The following is a 20458-nucleotide window of genomic DNA, read 5'->3' on the forward strand; positions in this document are numbered from 1 at the left end:
CGTTGACTTCATTGGAGGGTATGCTGCGGTAATCGAGATGGAAAAAAAATCTGTCATTTAATGTAGCTCTCTTCTTGGAAAGCCAGCACTGTTATAAGACAGACTAACTTAACCTATCAAACCCACATGCTATTGCCTTATCTGACATGTATAGGGTATGCGGCATGTATAATCCTGTTTAATTGGTTAACCAATTAAACGGGTGTGGGGTAGATGCTGCAGACACAGTTTGCTGTGACTGGGCTGGAGTCCCCCTGCTCACAGCAAGCTGAGAACTGCGGCTGCTCCAGCTTGGCTGGAGCATCCCTGCCTGAAGCGCTGCTGTGGGTGAGGGGTCCAGTGCGGTTGGAACAATACCTGTTCTCTCCCGCTGGTGGTCCTGTGGGCAGAAGTGCGCCCCTCATTCTCAGCAGCCTTTTGTGCTCTGCAAAGCAGGGATGCTCCAGCCCCGCTGAAGCCACCTACATCCACAGTGGCCTCAGGTATGTCACAGGCAGGATGTAAGTACCACGATGTTGGAGAGCAAAATTTGGCCTCATCTGGATTTGTCAGACTTAATGAGAGAGTTTCTGTTCTACTTTTGTAGGTGGCAAAACATGGATTTTTTTCAAGAAATATATTTTTCTTATTGTGTTCCATGGTGTACAGAAAACCCTCAAGATGCACAACTTGATTGCATGTGTCTCTCAGGTTCATGCAACTGCCACTACTGACAGGAGCAGTAGCAGCTCCTGTCAAGGGTGACGGCTGCGTGTCATGCTGCCATCCCTGACAGGAGTAGGGAAAAACTGTGGCAGCAAGCAGCTGTGTGCCCCCCAGGTGGGAGAAGCTGCGGACTGCATGGCTGCCCCCCCCCCCACGTCCCCTAGCTGCCCATTCCCCCCTCCCAATTTACGGGAAATACGATTTACGCACAGGTTGCCCAGTATGCAACCTCCATGTAAATCGAGGAATTGCTGTACTTCAATGTCTGTAGAAATGTCGTGTCCAAAAAGAGTTTCAGTAGGTGAGATTTTTATTTTGTTGTTGTCTTCAAAATTTTCAACCATTATTTTTTTCCTGTGCTATAATTGAAAATAAAAAGACAGGGAAAAACTCCCATGATGTTTATTCATCTAGGTAAAAACAGTTTTAATTGAATAAAAACAAGTTTTCTGACGATTGTAACAGTTTGGAAAAACTGCTCACTGTATTTGAAAATGTTTGGGATGTCTCTCTCTGACGCTAAGATTGCTGATTACCAAATAACATTAAAATGGCAGAGTTAAATTCATAAATAGTTTGCACAGCAGAGTGAAGTCACCATAAATACCGAGCCCAAATTTCTGGTGGTTGATAGCTGGCTCCATTTGTGCAAATGTTTAGGGCTGAATGCATGTCTTTAATAAGTACAAGGTTTTAAGTTGAATATTCATGTTTGTTTACCTACAGTAAATGTCAGATCCAGTATCCACCAACCAAAGTTTACAATGACCAATAGAGCCAAAAGAGTTTCACATGGTCTTTTTTCTGATGCCGAAAAATTCATCACAAGCTTCTGCAGTTCATCCTAATGGTGCAGATATTTTATGGCAGAATAATTGTGATGTATAAAAACATTTGGCTCAGATGAAAACCTTAAAACTAACCTTACTCCTTTAATCATTACCCTTTTATGTTTCTGCTCTCAGCTGATCATGACTTTGTTATGCATTAAGGGGTAAAATATTATCTTCATTGAGATATTGCGATTTGAGTGGAGTAGTATCTATTTGCATTAACAGAAACAAACCTTAAGGTTTTTATAGCAGAGACACTTTTTGGTAGCTATTTAAACAATACAGTTATGACAGATTGAAACTGTCTTGCGAGGTTCCATGAGACTGGGCAAATAGCTGTGAACTTACTACTAAAGAGCTTGTGGCTCAGAGAAGAGAGAAAAATTGGAGAGCAATGAACATGAAGTAACCTCTCTCATATTGATTTCTGAATGGAAGTGGACTGTTCTTTTGGGAGATTTAATGAAACCAAGGTTTGTTCCAATGAAACAAAGGTTTGTTCCAAAGGGAATTGTGTATTGTTAGCAAAATAGCAGCACAAACAAAGATGAGTATTTAAAAGGAACTTGACTATGCGCAAGTGCATTTAATAAGCAAAGTGGGGAAAAAAATTAGACAATTTTTTTCTCACATCATCTAACATTTTGCTGGTGAAAATTACTTTGGTTTGTTGCGGAGAAAGGAGACCCCGTCCGTGGTTCCACCCCCCCTCCTTTTTTAACCAAAATAGTTACACCAGTTTAAAAGAAAAAGTAACATAAAATGGACAAACAGAGGAACTGCAGAGGCTATCTTTTTTTTAAAAAGGCACAAAAAGAATATTATGGGATGGAACAGGGAATTATAGGGAGTATCATCCTAAATGCCCACAATTCCCTGAGAGCCACACCAATATTGTACAAATGTACTGCAGACTTTTTCCATGACACAGTGCACCAGACTCTGGTGTGGAAGATACTGGGATACCCATCCACACTGCAGTGCACCTTCCTGATGTAAACTGTTACCATGAGGATGAGCTGCACCAGCAAAGATGGACAAGTAAAACTGCACTGTCATCAGCGTTACACCGGCACTAATGCTACCGGTCAGACTTTTAATGGAGACGTGGCCCTAACGTAGACGCGGTTGCACCACTTACATATGTAATAAACCAGTATGATTGTGTCCCTTCCTGTATGGGGGTAGCTTCATTAATGTAAAGCATTTTTATACGACTGCATAACTGCATCCACAGGGATGGGTGTCCTGCTTTAACTATACTAATGGCTTGCTTTAAAGTGGCACTGCTTTCTAGTGAAGACAAGGCCTTAGTGATGATAGTTTAAAACCAGAAGGAAGTATGATTTTTGTTTTTATTTTTTTTTAAGTCACTGAAGTAAAATCATTGATATGTAGGTCTGGAAGAGACTTGAAGAGATCATTTGGTTCAACCTTCTGCATTGTGGTGGGCTCAAGTGTATCTGCATCCCTGACAAGTGTTTGTCTAATATGTGCTTAAAAACCTCCAGTCACGGGGATTCCTGATGTTTCCCTTTGAGTCTTTTTCCAGTGGTTAGCTAACCTTATGGTTCCAAATATTTCTTTCTAATGTCTAACTTACATCTCACTTGCAAATGAAGCTGATTATTCCATTTACTTTCCTGAGCAGATGCTGAACAGTTGATGACAGTCCCCTTTATAAGAACCTTTAAAGAAAGTTAATTAATCCCTTGTAGGACTGTATATTGTGCACTCTTACTAAGATATGTTGCATTCTTGCCTCATGTGGAGGTGGTATGTGAACCAGCAGAAGAAATCAAGGCAGCTGAACAAAACATCTAAATGCCATTAAAAATTGCTGAGGCTTAGGCACTTCTGAAAATTTTAACCTCAGTCTGATGGTTGTGGGATCATCTTTCTGGGGGAAGTTTTTATTTATTTAAATAAATAGTCTTGGTGGAAACAAAATGATTGTGATGATATTTTGTTTTTCAGTAATCTCTGGATAAAGTAACACCAAATAATTATTGCTCCAGCTCCTACCAGTTAAATGTAAGTGTGAAGCCTCATTCGTTCAGGGTAAGGCTTACTGGTTGACTGGTTAGTTGTTAACATCCCTAGTAACCACCAGGCTAAAGATTATAAGGAGCAACTACTACTCCAGCATTGTGTTACGTGGGGCCTGATCCTGTTGGTAACTTCTGAGTATGCATAATGGATTTGAGAACAAGGCCAGTTTAGGTGGGAGAACATATTTTGCAGCTTCCGGTGAGACTTAGGATTGAGAGAAGTGCTCAGGCATGTAGACTGAGATGTGCCTTTGCTCACTTTCATACTATTAGCTGCTTTGGCGAATTTGCTAGTGGAAATTTAAGTCCCTAGAGAGTACTGTGGGTGTTTTGAGTACCTGAGTTTTGGATTTAGCCACACAAAATAGTTGAAACTAAACACCTTAAATCCCTCTGATTTGATCCCTAAAATAGGCCAGTGTGAAAATAGGTACTTTCTCATGGAGTTATGCCTTCATAAACAAAGTCTGTATGGCTTGAAAATAGCTGTGCTCAAATTTGGTATGGTTACTGCTTCTTGATTCATATAAGCAATTTACTGTAATAAAGTCACTAAACTAGTTGTCAGTGTTCTAATACACAAAGTTAAAGGCTCAAAAGGTTGGTTTGTTTGACTGACTTTCATATGTTTGTTCATATGACTGACTTTCATATGTTTTTTCCTCTGTCTAGCCCATATATTATTTATCTCTGGGAGAATGCAGGTCCTGTCTATACTCCCTGCATGAAATCACTAAAATGATTAATGCCTTCTGTGATCAGCAAATTCCAAATCTTTGTCGTTGACAACTGTAGAAATAGCATGGGGAGGAGAGAAACTTGTGGAGTTATGTACTAGACTGAGTAAAGTTCTTTGTCTACTGCTAACATGAGTGACTCTATGATACCAGATAAGAAATGAAGTAATGACCTTTGATCCAAGATATAAAGTCCTGGTGGCTGTCATGGCAACACATCCAACATTCATAAACATTGATATCATTGTACTTTTTGGAATTTCAACATTTAATATAAGCTGTTCAGTAAGGTTCTGGCTGCTGCCTTTTTATTCTCATTAGGTGAAATCCGGTTACTACTGAATTCAATAACAAATTCCTGTTAATTCAGTAGGACCAGGATTTCACAAGTTATTTTTACCTTCTTGTATAGGTCCATGGGACTGTTCGGAATAAGGGCAAATTTGAGAGAACTGAGTGTTGGAAACTATGTGTGTAAAAAACGAAAGCACGTCAGCAAGTACGGTAGAACCTCAGAGTTACAAACTGACCGGTTAACCATGTACCTTATTTGGAACAATTAGTATGCACTCAGATATCAGCGGAGAGGAAAATAAAATTAAAATGAAGTCAAATACAGCATGTTACTGTTTTAACTGTAAGCTAATAAAAAAAGGAGAGTTTTAAAAATTTTTGAGACAGTAAGGAAACTGTTTCTTTGGTTGTTTAGGAAGTAAATTAGGTGTAAATCTGGAATAACTTACTGAAATTAATTGAGTTACAGGAGAAGAAGAAGCGAGGTAGTATTCTTTTTCATATAACACTGGTGAGATGATTATGTTAACTAATGTGTTCAGTTAATGAGTCCACACTTTAAAAGTTTGCTGAAAAATTGTAGTGTTTTCAGAAAGGAGCAATAGGGAGCCTGTGTGATGCTGAAAAAGATAGGAAGCTCAGCGTATTTAGCTTACCAAAAGGTAGGTTAGGAAGAGGTGACCGCATCAGTATCTGAAGGTCAGCAGATGTGATATACTACGGGGCTCTTTAGTCTGGAAGACAAAAAGTATAACAAATTCCAATGGCTGGAAGTCAAAGCTAAACAAACTTGAACTGGAAATAAGGTACAAATTTTTATGTGAGGGTAAACAACTCTGGTTCTAATTTACCTAGGGATGTGATCGATTCTCTGTCACGTCAGGTCTTTAAATCAAGATTGGATGGCTTTGTAATTCAACCAGAATTATGGTCTGTGTTATGCAGGAGGACAGACTAGAATATCACAGTGGAACTTTCAGAACATTAAATCTGTGCCACTGTAAACTGATTTAAAGATTTAGGTCCTAGAACTATAAAACCAGGGTATCCATTTTCAACACTATGGCTACGTCTACACGTGCACGCTACATCGAAGTAGCTAATTTCGAAGTAGCGACATCGAAATAGCCTATTTCGATGAATAGCGTCTACACGTCCTCCAGGGCCGGCAACGTCGATGTTCAACTTCGACATTGCGCAGCCCAACATCGAAATAGGCGCAGCGAGGGAACGTCTACACACCAAAGTAGCACACATCGAAATAGGGATGCCAGGCACAGCTGCAGACAGGGTCACTGGGCGGACTAGCGCTTCCGGGGCAACAGCTAGCCACTCCCTTAAAGGGCCCCTCCCAGACACACTCAGCCTGCACAGCACATGGTCTGAGGAGCCATAGGCACACAGACCCTGGGCGCCGCAGTCATGGACCCCCAGCAGCAGCAGCAGCAGCAGCCAGAGGTCCACCCAGCCCTCCCGCCCTGCTCCATGCCATGCGGGAGGCAGCTGAGCACCTCCTTGCCACAGAGGAGGAGCTGCCCCCAGGGCAGCAGGGCTCAACCCCTAACCCTGCAGCACCCCGCCCCCGCCTCACACGCCGGCGGCTGTGGAGCTACCCCACCAGCACCGACTGGTGGGAGCGGCTAGTGCTTGGGGAGTGGGACGACAACCGCTGGCTCAGGAACTTCAGGGTGAGCTGGCAGACATTTCTGGAGCTGTGCCAGTGGCTCACCCCGCACTCAGGCACCAGGACACCGCCATGCGGCGTGCCCTCACAGTGCAGAAACAGGTCGGCATCGCTGTCTGGAAGCTGGCCACTCCCGACAGCTACCGATCCGTGGGCCAGCAGTTTGGTGTCGGCAAGGCCACCGTCGGGGCTGTCTTCATGGAGGTAAGAGAACCCACGGGGGGAGGGCAGGGCAGGGGAGGGGGGCCCGGGCAGAGGAGGGGAGGGGAGGGGAGGGGAGGCCAGGGGAGGGCAGAGGAGGGCAGGGCAGGGCCACGCACACCTTGCTCATCCCTCATTGGTGCTGTCCCATGTGCTTTCTCTGCAGGTTGTGCGTGCCATCAACGCCATGCTCCTGCACAGGCTCGTGAGGCTGGGGGACCCACATGCCACCATCGCGGCCTTTGGCACCCTGGGCTTCCCCAACTGCTTCGGGGCTCTGGATGGGACTCACATCCCCATCCGCGCCCCGCATCACAGTGGATGACGATACCTGAATCGAAAGGGCTACCATTCTGTCGTCCTCCAGGCCTTGGTGGACAGCCGGGGACGTTTCCAGGACATTTATGTGGGCTGGCCTGGCAGCACCCACGACGCCCAGGTTTTCCGGAACTCGGGCCTGTGCCGCCGGCTGGAGGCAGGGACCTACATCCCCCAGCGGGAGATCCCTCTGGGGGACACCACCATGCCCTTCTGCGTCATCACAGATGCGGCGTACCCCCTCCGGCCGTGGCTCATGCACCCCTACACGGGCCATCTCTCCGCTAGCCAGGAGCACTTCAACGAGCGCCTGAACCATGCGCGCCAGGTGGTGGAGCGCTCATTTGGCCGCCTGAAGGGACGCTGGAGATGTCTCTTGACCCGCCTGGATGCCGGCCCCAACAACATCCCCCAGACTGTGGGTGCCTGCTGCGCCCTGCACAATTTGGTAGAGAGCAAGGGGGGCACCTTTTTCCAGGGCTGGGCTGCAGAGTCTGGCAGGGTAGACGTCCAGCCACCTGCTGCCCCCAGTCGGCAGGTGGACCCCGAGGTGACCCGGGTCCGGGAGGCCCTGCAGGCCCACTTTGATGAAGAGGCCGCGGGGTGAACTCTGCCCAGGCCCCCTACTGCCCGCCCCTTCCTCCACCACACTCCTGCCCCAATGCCTACACCATGGAGCACCCCACCGCACCCCCCTCCCACTTTTCCTGGACAAATGACAGCACGCACTTGTGGCTGAACTTAAACTTCTTTTTGTTTCAGAACCTTTTTTTTGTAACTGTAAATATTTGAACCAAAAACAAACTATGTACAAACATGTGGAAAAAAACTAATATGTACAAAAATAAAACAATACAAAGAAACAAGTGTCCTCAATAATAAAAAGAAAACCAGGGAGGATAAAGGGGAGAACTATTTACATGGGGGGGACGGGGCAAACGGGGGGCAACAAATAATAACTTTAAACTATATACAAGGGGGGGGGCCACGTCCCGGGCCCCTTGCCCCTATAGCCCGGCACTGGGCATTGGCGGCTGGGAGCCCCGCCGCGGTCGCAGCCCTGTCCGGGGCTGGGTGGGGGCCAGCCGGACCGGAAGGTAGGATGGCCGGCGAGTCTCAGGTGGCTCCAGGGGTCCCTCGGCGCTCCAGCCCTCGGCAGTGGGTGGCGGGGCGACGGTGGACGGGACGGCAACGGGCGGAGCAGCTGGTGGTGGGGCTGGTGGAGCAGGCAGGGCGGGCGATGCGGCGGCCGGCGCAGCATGGGGGGCCAGGTAGTCCACCAAGCGGTTAAAAGTCTCCATGTAGGCCCCCCATGCCTCCTGGCGCCAGGCCAGTGCCCGCTCCTGCAGCTGCAGGTGCTGCTGCGCGACCTCCAGCTGCCGACGGTGGATGGCCAGCAGCTGGGGGTCCGTCGCCGTCAGCTGGTGGTGGCGCGGGGTCCACTGTCTAGCCCGCCGTGGGGCCGGTCGGTCTTCGGCCGAGGGGCTGGCCTGGAGCGATGGTCCCGGAGGGCTCTCCGGGATGACTGAGGCCTCGCCGGCGCTCTCTTCCGGTCCTTCTGATGGTGCAGGTGCGGGACACAGGAGAGGAGGGGGGGAAGAAGAATGGAGACAGGCGTTAGTATGGGCCCCGAGCCGTGGCCTTTGTCCCCCCCAGCCCTGTGCTGCAGGTTCCCCATCCCCGTCCCCAGGAGATGCTGCTGTGATGGATGGGGTTCAGGGGTCCCCCTGCCCTGCACCCCGTCCCCTGGTGGGAGCGACTCTCACTTCACCCCGCAGGGTCTGAGAGCAGGAGAGGTTTCTTAGGCCACAGATGCCCAGTTTCTGCCAGGAGTGACAGCACCAGCTGTCGGAAGAGACAGTCCTTCCAACCCGTCGTAGGGAGAAGACCCCAAGGGGTGCCCCTCTGGGATGCAGCTTTCCCCCTCCTCAGGCTGGCTGCCTTCCAGCTCTCCCTTCCCCTAGCCTCTACCTGTGGCCCCCGCCCTCGCCCCCCGATTCCAAGCCAGCTCAGCTCCTCCCTCCTCTTTGCTCAGGGCAGAGGTGTCACCTGCCAGCTGTAGCCCCAGGATCCTCCTTTGCCCCTGGGAGCTATTCGGCTCTTGTTGCTCCATATGTAGCCTGAGTCTCCCTTTTGCACTCCCCCCACTCCATCACATGCTGCTGCTGCGGGGTGTTCCACTCCCTCCTCCCGGGGGCCCCTCGAGGTTCCGCTCCCCCCTGCCCCGGGGATGGGGCATAGCACTCTCGTGCGTGGTGGGGGGCGGGGGGGGCAGGGGCTGATGCAGTGTTGTGAGGGCCATGGCCCTGGTGTCCTTGGGGCCATGGCCATGTGAGCATGTGGGGGGCCCTGGACACATATCTATTACCCCCCGCCCGTCAAGCCCAGGGGTGTACACCAGAGGGGGGTACCTACCTGTCGGTCCGCTCCCACGGTCCGGAGATCCCCGGGGGGCGGAGGCCCTGCTGCTGCTCCGGGATGGCAGGAGGAGGATCTGCAGCCCGGATTCTGCAGAGGAGGAGGAGGAGGAGCCCCCCTCCTCCTCCTCCTCCTCCTCCTCCTCCTGCCGCGATGTCCCGGGGGTGGCCTCCGGGGCGGGCCCCCGGGGTGCGGGGCTTGCCTCCGGGGCGGACTCCGGCTGCAGGGCCTGCTGGGGCTCGTCGGCCGAGGTGTCAAGGGTGGCCGGAGGGGAGGAGGTATGCCGGGGGCCCAGGATGTCCCTGAGCTCCCTGTAAAAGGGGCAAGTGACGGGGGCGGCCCCAGATCGGCCGGCCGCATCCCGGGCCCGGGAGTAACCCTGCCGCAGCTCCTTCACCTTACTCCTGACGTGGTGAGGAGTGCGGGCAGGGTGACCCCGGGCAGCCAGGCCATCGGCCAGCCGAGCGAACGCATCCGCGTTCCGCCTCTTGCTCCCCATTACCTGGAGCACCTCCTCCTCGCTCCAGAGCCCCAGCAGGTCCCGCAGCTCAGCCTCCGTCCCGGAGGGGCCCCACTGCTGCTTCCCAGCCTGGCTGCCCTTCTGGCTGGGCTGTGAGCCCTGGCTCCCCTTGGGGGGGGTCCCCTGGGGGTGCTGGGGGGGCTGCCGGGCAGCCATCGCAGCTGGGTGGGGGGCTGAGGGAGGTGCAGGCTGGCCGCGTGTGTAGGCTGCCGCCTGCACGATGCCTCAGCTTCCTGCACAGGAAGGGAGGGGGAGGGGACCTTTAAGGGCCGCTCCATGCGGCCACCAGTGAGCTGAGGGGCTGGAGAGAGCGTCTCTCAACCCCTCAGCTGATGGCCGCCATGGAGGACCCGGCAATTTCGACGTTGTGGGACGCGCAACGACTACACTGTCCCTACTTCGACGTTGAACGTCAAAGTAGGGCGCTATTCCTATCCCCTCATGGGGTTAGCGACTTCGACGTCTTGCCACCTAACGTCGAAGTTAACTTTGAAATAGCGCCCGACGCGTGTAGCCGCGACAGGCGCTATTTCGAAGTTAGTGCCGCTACTTCGAAGTAGCGTGCACATGTAGACGCGGCTTATGTAACAGTTTGGGGGTTTTTTTCCCCCATAAATGAGGTTGTAATTTTATTGTTTTTCTAATTTGTGTGTTAAAATAAAATTGTTCATGATAATTCAATAACATTTTTATGATGTTTACTGGAAGAATTTTAATTTGGAGACGGAACGTTTCTCTAAATAAGGATTTTGTCTTGAACACTGAACACAAATGCAACCCTTTCTTACATTCCATATTACAAGCTTGCCTGTATTAGAAAACTTGCATCAGTGCAATTATATCAATGTAAATGATCAAGTTAAGCTAAATCTGTTAAAAGGCCATTTAGGCTGATTTAAGTGTATTTACATTAAGAATTGGCACCAGTGTAATAAGATCAGTTCACTTATGCTTGTGGAATAACAACATGTGAAGGGCAGTCCTAAATTTATTGAGCTGTGATGTGCCTTTCTGAATGATCTGCGTAAAGGCAGATAGGCTATTCTGTGTTTTCTAGTCAAAAGATAAACTTATGTAATTACCAAAGAGGAGCGTGGCTTTTGCCTTGGTGGTTAGCCCTGGATTTATGTAACTGAGCTATGCAACATCTCGGTCCTTCCTTGTGTCCATGGAATGCCAGTGGTGGCATTACACCAAGGAAAACAAAACAAAAACACAACAAATATGAACTGTCATCTGATGCTCTATGCTTGGCTTTCACAGTCAACACCAACATATCTCACAGGTCCTGTGTGCTTAAGAAGAGTAGTCAGAATGCAAATAGCCATCCTTGATCTTCTATGGATGGGAGTAATAGAACCCCCTCCCTTCTCTACAGAGAAAACAAAAGTTTTGATCCATATTTTTCCCACCCCCACACTCTCTCTCACTCGCCGTTTTCCTATCTCACAAAGTAAATAGACGCTGTACTCTACAAGTTTCTTACTGCAGGAAAAACTGAAGCTGAACAATCTTATCCAGACACTTGCCTCTCAAGAGAAGTGGAAGAATTGTTCTACTTAATCATAATACTTAATTTTCCTTACTAGTGATTTTCTACTTTATGACAGTGTCACAAATGATGGTTTCTGAGAGGGGGATCCCTATCTCCCTTTTTACTAACAGGTTTAGTTTACCTCCAAACAGCAAAAATCCAGTGTCATGGGACAGTGGGCCTCATTATTCCACAAACAGAATTTTCCTAGCATGACCATAGTTGATACACTAACAGAGAGGAAGCCGTGCTAGTCTATACACTATCAAAACAAAAAGCAGTCAAGTAGCACTTTAAAGACTAGCAAAATAGTTTATTAGGTGAGCTTTCGTGGGACAGACCCACTTTTTCAGACCATAGCCAGACCAGAACAGACTCAATCATGAGTCTGTTCTGGTCTGGCTATGGTCTGAAGAGGTCAGTCTGTCCCACGAAAGCTCACCTAATAAACTATTTTGCTAGTCTTTAAAGTGCTACTTGAGTGCTTTTTGCTTTCACAGTTGATACAGTTTGAGACATTGGGGGCAAACTGTGGATAGTGTGAAGGACTTCTTTCTGAATCAGAGGGATAGCCATTTTAGTCTGTATCCTCCAAAACGATGTGGAATCCTGTGGCACCTTAAAGACCATCAGATTTACTTGAGCGCAAGCTTTCATGGGCTAAAACTTACTTTGTGAGATGCGATGTGATCTTCAATGAATTTTCTCTGTGAACATGAATTAAAATGTCTACATTTCAATGATAATGTATTAAAGGCGTTGATATTAAAAATAGACTTTTTTTGTTTGCTTCCCATAGTTTGTAATATAAAGGAAATAGGTTTTACATTTACATGTCTATCATTTTTGTCCCTTTTCTGGTTAATAATCATTTTTAAGACAAACTTTTTCTTCTTTTTCAGTATAGGGTAAACTGGTGGTAAATTATTTACTTGGTATGTGCAAAATCATCATCATTAATGCCTGCATAGTGCTAGGATGTTTTGATTATTGCATCCTCCTGCTTACTGGGTGGTTTGTTTCAGCAAACCAAAACAAAAAGTGGTGAGACATAAAATATCAACACTGGTTGCTTAGCTTTTATGTTTGAGCAAAACAAACAAAACAAGCAGATAAAGAAAAAAGTCCCTGTCCAATTAAAACAATTGTAAAGCGTGTTTCTGCATAAACAAGTGTCTTTAACAGTAGCACCTCACTAATCAGAGTTCTTCCCAGGATACCTGTTGACTTTAGTGACCAGAAGTGTATTTTTGGTTCTCTTGAATGAGCTGGTAGTTGTGCATTTGTTGTAAACAGAATTGTTTATTATGTTCCAATTATTTACACCACTGCAAAGCCATTAAAAACAAATGGTGTCATTAAATGCCTATTTTAGCCTGCAGAACCTTTTACTACAGGGGAGATTTTGTTGAGGGAAGAAGGAGGAATTTCCTTAATTCTCAGGTTCCAGGTTTAGTTTGCAAAGTTGACAGAGGACATGAAGAGGGGTTTTTACCTGTAAACTGTGCAAGTTTGATGCATAAAATTCAATAAATCACTGCATCTTAAAATCCTGCCTTCTTTTGTGCCATTTTTGTCAGTTGTACACCATAAATGAATTATTCAGCTTTTTTTATAATAAAATGTAAAATGTATAACCTTGAGTACATCCTCAAATTGTTAGAATAAATCTTAAAACATACTTTAAATGTACTTTCCCCTTAACGTACCTGCCAAGAGTGAAATTCAGGAGTTCTCCTTTCCAGTACAGAAATGAAATGACATTACAAAATGAACAGGAAGTGTTTTAATTGTTTTGCTTTGGGGTGTTGAATGAAGTCTTACCTTGGATCCAGTTACATGAATATCTCATTAATGTAATCTTAATATTCATATAATGATAAATTAAGAATTATGTAGCAATTTAAAAGAGTTAACTAATAGTCATTTAACGGCAAACGGGAGGGTGGTGATCCCTGTTATACTATTTTACACTGACAGAAACTGAGATAGCAGTTCACATTTGTTTTGCTCACACAGTGAGCTGGTAACTATCCTAAGATTTGAACACAAGTCTGCCAACAATGCTTTCTCTAGGGTGATGCTATTTACATAAGCAAGTCTTATTTATGCCATTTACATAAGTTCTAAATTATTAAATTTTTTGTATTTTACATGTTTCCACAAACATTTCAATGGTACTTAGGCCAGATGAAACTGAAGTGATTTTAATATGGAGATTAGAAACTAGAATAGAACTGTTCAGAAATTCAAGCAGACAGTATCACAAGAGTGTGAACTCAAAAGTGGAAGGAAGGAGAGCAATGAAAAGTTAGTCAGATTTTGTTCTGTGGTTTATAGGATGACTGGAATTTTTTTTGTTTTTTTGTTTTCTGTGGCGCACTAGCTGTGATCTGTTAAAAGACTCCAAGTAATTATGTTGGCTTGTGAAAATGTGTTGCTGATGTAGCAAGTTCTGAAATGTTTCCGACTGTAAAATCACAGTAATTTTCTCGAAATATCACTTGTTTCATCATTAGTTCAGTAATTGTTTTCATAAGGTTGTGTTTTCCCAAGGATGACTGAACTGTCTGTCTACTGTACAGATTGTCTCCTGTACACATTGGTTCACATACACAGTCATAATTAATTAATATTTTAATTTATTGGAATTATTTCTCTCTCTCTGCTTTTGGCTCACCAAGAACAGAGAGAATAAAAAACAGGAAAATCTGATTGTAAACTGATACTTTTTTTCTGAACACAAATTGACGTTTTCTCAGTCTTTTTCCTGTATTCAGAAGATAGTCCTCAACAGATAAGTAAGGGTTTCAGAACAAATCTAATTACAAGCCGAAACTATGTCCATGCTAAAATTTAAACTTCATCCTTTACTTTCTACCTTTGTATTCTGCAGTTATGACACAATGTCAGTTCAGGCAATGTTCTCAGAAACCCGACAGTAGGCTAAGCCAGCTACAGTTTCTCAACATGATGATGTTAGTTGAAGTGCAACACTTCAGAATTCATTCTCATTTCCTTCCTTTCTGACTTTAAGGTAAATACATAAAATAGTGAATTAGAATTTTTGAAATTATGTTCCACTTTTCTAATATGAATTGTTTCCTGATCTCAGCACCCATAGTAAATCATGGGTTGGGATTTGAAGACTGGCAGAGGGAGCAAAGTGTACTAGACTCCAGACAATATTGACAATGTATTCCAGTTACCAATGTATTTTGATAGACCATTGAGCCTGCTTGTTTAAGTACAGAAAGTAACTTTATTTAAAAACAACACAAAACCCTGATCAGCAAAAGTTGTATGCTTAGCCCTTCCTCTGGGCATGCAGGGTGCAATCCTGGCCCCATTGAAAAGTTACAGAGAATTTGGAGCCAGGGTTTCACCCACAATTTCTGTTGACGTTAACAGAAGTTTACTGCCTCACCTGCCTATCCATGGCAGCGTTGGGGCTTATTACTTTTTTCCTCACGCCAACTTATTTAAGCTCTTTATGCTAATACTAGAGCAGAGTAAACAGGTTGAAAATGATTGTGTGTTTCCTGGGGTGTGAAGGCTTGACCGCCCTGAAATTATTTGCAAATTTGACAAGAGTTTGACAGGTATTATGAGTGTTTATTTTTGTTAGAAGCTCCCTTCCTTTTAAGACATTTAGCCAAGAGATTAGGACATTCACTTGCAATGTGGAAAACATGTTAAGCTCCTCCCTCTGCCTGCTATGGGAAAGGGATTTGAACTTGGATCTTCCTTATATGAGCAGAGCCCTCTATCCATCAAACTATAAAATATTGCAATGTGGATTCATCTCTTAATCAGTCCTCTTGAAGCTGTTTCACGCTGCATAAATTGGAGCAAGAGATTGAACTTGACTCTCTGACAGCTTAGGTAGGTGCTCTCATCACCAGGCTATAGAGTCAATCTTACTCTCATTCTCAGGGCAAAGGATCTTAATTACAATTCAGAGGGCAATGAATTATTCAAAGTTCAAATCCATGCTCCAGAAACTTTAGTTATTTATAGACAGGACAGGCTGAGATGGGCCTACAGCAATATACCTTGTAGCCCAGTAACTAGGGTACTGTCCTGTAATGTGGGAGACCCAAGGTCAAATTCCTTCTCTACAGCTGGCGGAAGGAGGAATGGAACCCAAGTCTTCCATGTCCCAGGGAAGCACTCTAATCACAGTCCTAACAGTTTTGAGACTGTCACCTTCTCCTCCTTCACGTGGAAAAAGTATATTTTCAGTTGATTTTTTTTAAATCCTATGTGATATTTTTCAGTTTTTATATTTTGTGACCTGAATTGATTTTTTTTCTTCCAGTTTTTGGACTTGCCAATGAACTAAAATATAACTTTTTAACTGATGTCTATTCAGGGCAGCACGTAACATTGAAAACATTCAGAATTTTGCAGAGTCTGTAATAGTATGTAACAGGTTTGGTCTAAATTGTATCACAGCAACTCCAATATTCAAATACATCTGCGAGAACAACTTATTTCTTTATTAACATGGATGCCAGTAAAGAGTTAAATGCAAAGAATGCAGTGTTGGTATGAGATTCTAAATCCAGAGGTGTTACATTTCCTTCCTTGGCACTGGTTTCTGCTGAATTTACAGGATATATTGATGAAGACTAAACACTTCTGTTAATAGTCTGAAGTGTTTTAACAGAACTATGTGGCAGGTAGCATTTTAGAACTTAGTCAAAAGATTGTTAGAAAATGGTCTTATGCATCCTTGGCTTTATCTAATTCTTGACTCCCCCACCCACCCTTCTGCCCCTCTACTCTCTGATTTGCTCACCTTGATAATATTTTTCTGATTTGTTAACCTTGATTACTATTTTTGGTTCTGTGTGCCTCAAATATTGAGTCTGTTCTGGTATGGCTATGGTCCGAAGAAGTGGGTCCGTCCCACGAAAGCTCATCACCTAATAATTTATTTTGTTAGTCTTTAAAATGCTACTGGACTGCTTTTTTGTTTTTATTAATTTTAAGTACACTGTTTACCTATCTGTGACAGAGAGATAGCCCTGTTAGTCTATATTCTATCAAAACAAAAAAGCAGTCCTGTAGCACTTTAAAGACTAACAAAATGATTTATGAGGTGATGAGCTGGGTGAGTTTTTTCATGTTTACCTGTCTGTTTCCAGAATGTGTCAATCACCTTCCATTACAGAAAATGTAAATGATTAATTCGTTTCACAAATGGTAAGGTTATACTTTGGACTCCTAGTTTGGGATATGTTAGGGTATATTTGCACTATGATGTAAACTTTTCCTGAAGTAACAGAGAGAAAGCTGTGCTAGTCTATATGCTATCAAAACAAAAAAGCGGTCAAGTAGCACTTTACAGAGTAACAAAATAATTTATTAGGTGAGCTTTCGTGGGACAGACCCACTTCTTCGGACCATAGCCATGCCAGATTGAGTCTGTTCTGGTCTGGCTATGGTCTGAAGAAGTGGGTCTGTCCCATGAAAGCTCACCTGATAAATTATTTTGTTAGTCTTTAAAGTGCTACTTGACTGCTACTTTGTTTTTCCAGAAGTATTTGACATTCACTAGCGCCACTTTCAAACCTCTACTGTCCCTTTCCTTTCCTTGGCGCAGGGTGAGGGAGGGACTTTAAGAACCACACAGAAGATTCAGCTTCTGGAGTTAGGTCTGTAGGCTACTGTCGGAAGGGAGGGGTTTCCAACCTTGTGGTGTGGATGCAGTCTGAGAATCTTTAGGAACCACAGGGCATCACAAAGTATAAACACATAGATCTCTGGAAATATTTTACCTTCCCTCTCTGGTGGGCTCCTTCCTTTACATTTCCCGAGCTCCTCAGTAACAAGGCACTTCAGCAGCTGAGCTGGCACTCTCTATTCTGCCCTGCCTTCTTCTTGAGAGTGGCTGTATCTGCAGAAAGGCAATTAAGGTTTTAATCCCATCTCAGATTGTCAGTCAGTAATCTGTTGGGCTGAAGTCCCTAGTCTCCATAGAGCAGTTGTTTCCCCACTGCTTAGGTCGTGTTTCGTTAGAAGCACTTTATGGGCTCCCCAGAACAAGTCATGCAGCAGAGCTGCTGCTTCTCAAAACCCTACATACATTTTTTTTGCTTCTTTTGCCTACATAAGGGGAGGTGAGCATCTGGTCCGCCATTTGTTCATTCTAGTTAGCAAGTCCAAGGTGCTTCCCAGCGTGCAGATGACAAAAAAAGGGAATGGAATGGTCAGCCTCAGCCAAGAGGTTTGGTAAATGCTTTGTTGTCATTGAGTGCGTGAAATGTTTTTAAAGCTTGCCAGTGTTCACAGCTCTGTATTCTTTGTGGGAAGATGAAACCTCAAGGAGCTGAATTAAGTCTGTGCATGTGACTTTTTCCCCTTCTTTTCCCACAAAAATATATAGCCTTTCCATACTGCTAGATGGAGCCGCTTCATAAAGCTACAACTTAAGTCACAGAAGTGGCAGCACTCATGGATTCCATGACTTTATTGGACTTCTGTGTTGTCTTTGGCTTCAGCTGTCAGCAGCTGCAGCCAAGGTCATGCACCCCAACCCTATGGTTGCTTCTCTCAGGGGCTGCAAACAGGGCAGTGCGCTCCAGTTGCAAAGGCTTGTGTCTGGGCTGCATGTTCCGTTGCTGTGTGCCTTGCAATGAGGGCTGTAGCCTGCCATGTGCCCCTGCCCTGTGGCTTATTCACAGTATTGTTAGTAAGATGTGAACAGTTCAGGGACTTCGTGAATTTTTGTTTATTGCCCAGGACCTGTCAGAGTCTTTTATTAAAAATAACCATGAGAGAAATCTTACCCTTGACTGTAAGTAGCCATTGTATACATTACCAAAAGTTTTTATAATTTTTGGCAGGGAGTATACTACAAAATAGGAGGAATGGTCAGAAAATGTTAGTTAGTAAATAGTACTCAGTACAAAGAAAGAAGGAAATTCCTGGAAAACTGAGGACAGTTTTGGCATAATTGATAGGATTTTGATTTATGCTACCCATTTCTTGAATAATAATAATAATAACAGCTGTCTATATAGTTGACGGCTATTACGTTGTCAGATATAGGAGTTATTCATACTATTCAGAAATGTTTGTTCATTTTGTTGGTGTATGTAAGTTAGAATTCTTTTGCGGTAGAAGTGTTTGCTAACTATGCATGAAAGAAAATTCTGCTACTTTTGGAATTTCTTTGTAAGTAAAACTGGAATCTTACTGATAATTTGATACTTACTGATAACCCTGCATAGGTTGGCTGGTTGTTTTTTTCAGTGTAAAGCAATTCCATTTTCATTAGTTGATAAGTTTGTAATGTTTTTGTTATGAAGTTGTGTTTATTATCATAATGATAATTTTAAAAAAAAAAGGTAACATGCAACTATCTTCTCTATACTGCAGATATGCCATGTAAATTCAGAATAATAATACATACCCATAATTGCAGTGTACTTAGAGAGCCTCAGATAAGAGATGCTTTGGAAGCATGGGGTGGTGGTATTACTTTTTGATTTTCACATCCATATGTCTCAATGACTAATGTCATTAACTAAGTAGGATTAATTTGTGGAGTCCCTCTTCCAAATCAGATTATAGTGTCTCTGTTCCATCCTCCTCCTCCTTGACCTCACCGCTGCTTTGGATATCATTGATCAAACCTACTCAACATCTTATTCAAAATGTTCGTCACTTTTACCATCACTCACTCTCACAACCTAGTCTGTTTGTCTTTTGGCTTCTCACTCCCTATTGCAATACATGCCATGTGCAATTCCTATTACATCTTCTCCCATAACATCAACCCTTTTCTTTTTATCTCTACAGCTAAAAATATTTGGCTCCACCTCATCTCCTTCCTTGATTACTGTGACCCCTCATCTTGTTGGCTCTCTGCACCATAGATTTCCCTGTGATGGCCTATTAAACCAACTTTAAAGCTGTTTTGCACTGGTGGAGCAGCTTTAATTTAGCACAAGAGGATCAGTGGCTAATCTTCAGTCCTAGACTAACTGTATACTTCTGCTGAAATGATTTGCAGATATTAAAATTATATTTTTACCTTGAAATCAGTGATTGATAAGTGAATAGCCTCCTGCAATATCTCTTTGTGTTTTGAGATGTAGACATACAGTTCCAAATGGCTCAAAAGAGCTGTACAGATATATCTGAGAACAAAGTTAAATCTGCAGTCTAGATGCTAGAACAGCAATATGTTGGTTCACATTCAAAAGGATATCTTCACAATTATAAGGATGATTTTTTATGAAATCCTAAATTCTGAAGGAAAGGGTGAGACCACTAAAGAGGGTTGTGCACATCACTGATTTTGGCTCAGTCTCCATCAAAGTTACTTTTCTGAAAGGACTGATGAGTTGCTTTTGTATTTACAGGACTAATTACAACCACATCAAGAAAACTAGACCGAGAACAGCAAAGTGAACACATACTGGAGGTAAATGATTCTTTTTAGATCACTGAAATATAATGACTGCATAGAACATAGAATCCATTGATCTGTAAGCAGTAATGTTTACACAATTGCACTATATGTAATGAATCCAGGAAAAATGACTAGAAAAGGAAATTAGTCCTTATTTTTAGTGAATAATAACGGGTGAAACTCACCACATAATAGTAACATAACATGTCAGTATTATTATTTTTCGATTGTAAAACAGAACTAACATGTAGGCTAATTTTTCAATCCTAATCTGAGTTGGGTTGGCTCTTCAAAATATGGTTTGAGATTAGAAGCATTGCAGTAGAAATAGTTTTTTTTCCTGCCTATACATGTGAAAATAGCTATTTCATAGCTGCCTTTCGCTGAATGTGACTATGTATCTCCAGAAGATGGATGCAGACTTTTTAATGTTAGAGTATATGGATGACGTGTTAGAAGGATCATTCATTTTTCCACTTAATGTAACATAATTATCTGTCACATTCAAAACTTAAGGATAATTTTGCTTGGGAACCTACGTCTTGACTTGAACATATGTCTGGTAAGTTAATAGCTAAAATATTAAACAAGTATTTTGTGGTTTCAGAGTGCAATAAGCTAGGTATGAAACCCTGGTCCATTTCCCTTACTAGCTTCTGTGTCCTTTAATGGATGGGCTGGATTTTAGTGCTCAGGTAATAACACATATTCTGGAAAACATTAAAAAGGAAATTC

The 20458-nt window shown here is 44.1% G+C and overlaps 1 protein-coding gene across 7 annotated transcripts in view; it reads left to right on the forward strand.

Moving 5' to 3' along the window:
* FAT1 (FAT atypical cadherin 1) overlaps positions 1–20458 on the forward strand; it is a 174938-nt gene that overhangs the window by 74669 nt on the left and 79811 nt on the right. For all 7 annotated transcript variants that reach the window (XR_012645381.1, XM_074992881.1, XM_074992879.1 and 4 more), the window contains exon 4: positions 19674–19735. Coding sequence is in view for 6 of the 7 variants with exons in the window: in XM_074992881.1 (XP_074848982.1) it covers positions 19674–19735 (62 nt within the window). In the remaining variant the exon portion in view is untranslated. The remainder of the gene's footprint in view (positions 1–19673; positions 19736–20458) is intronic.

This window comes from Carettochelys insculpta, chromosome 4, assembly GCF_033958435.1.
Source record: "Carettochelys insculpta isolate YL-2023 chromosome 4, ASM3395843v1, whole genome shotgun sequence".
Lineage (NCBI taxonomy): Eukaryota > Metazoa > Chordata > Testudines > Carettochelyidae > Carettochelys > Carettochelys insculpta.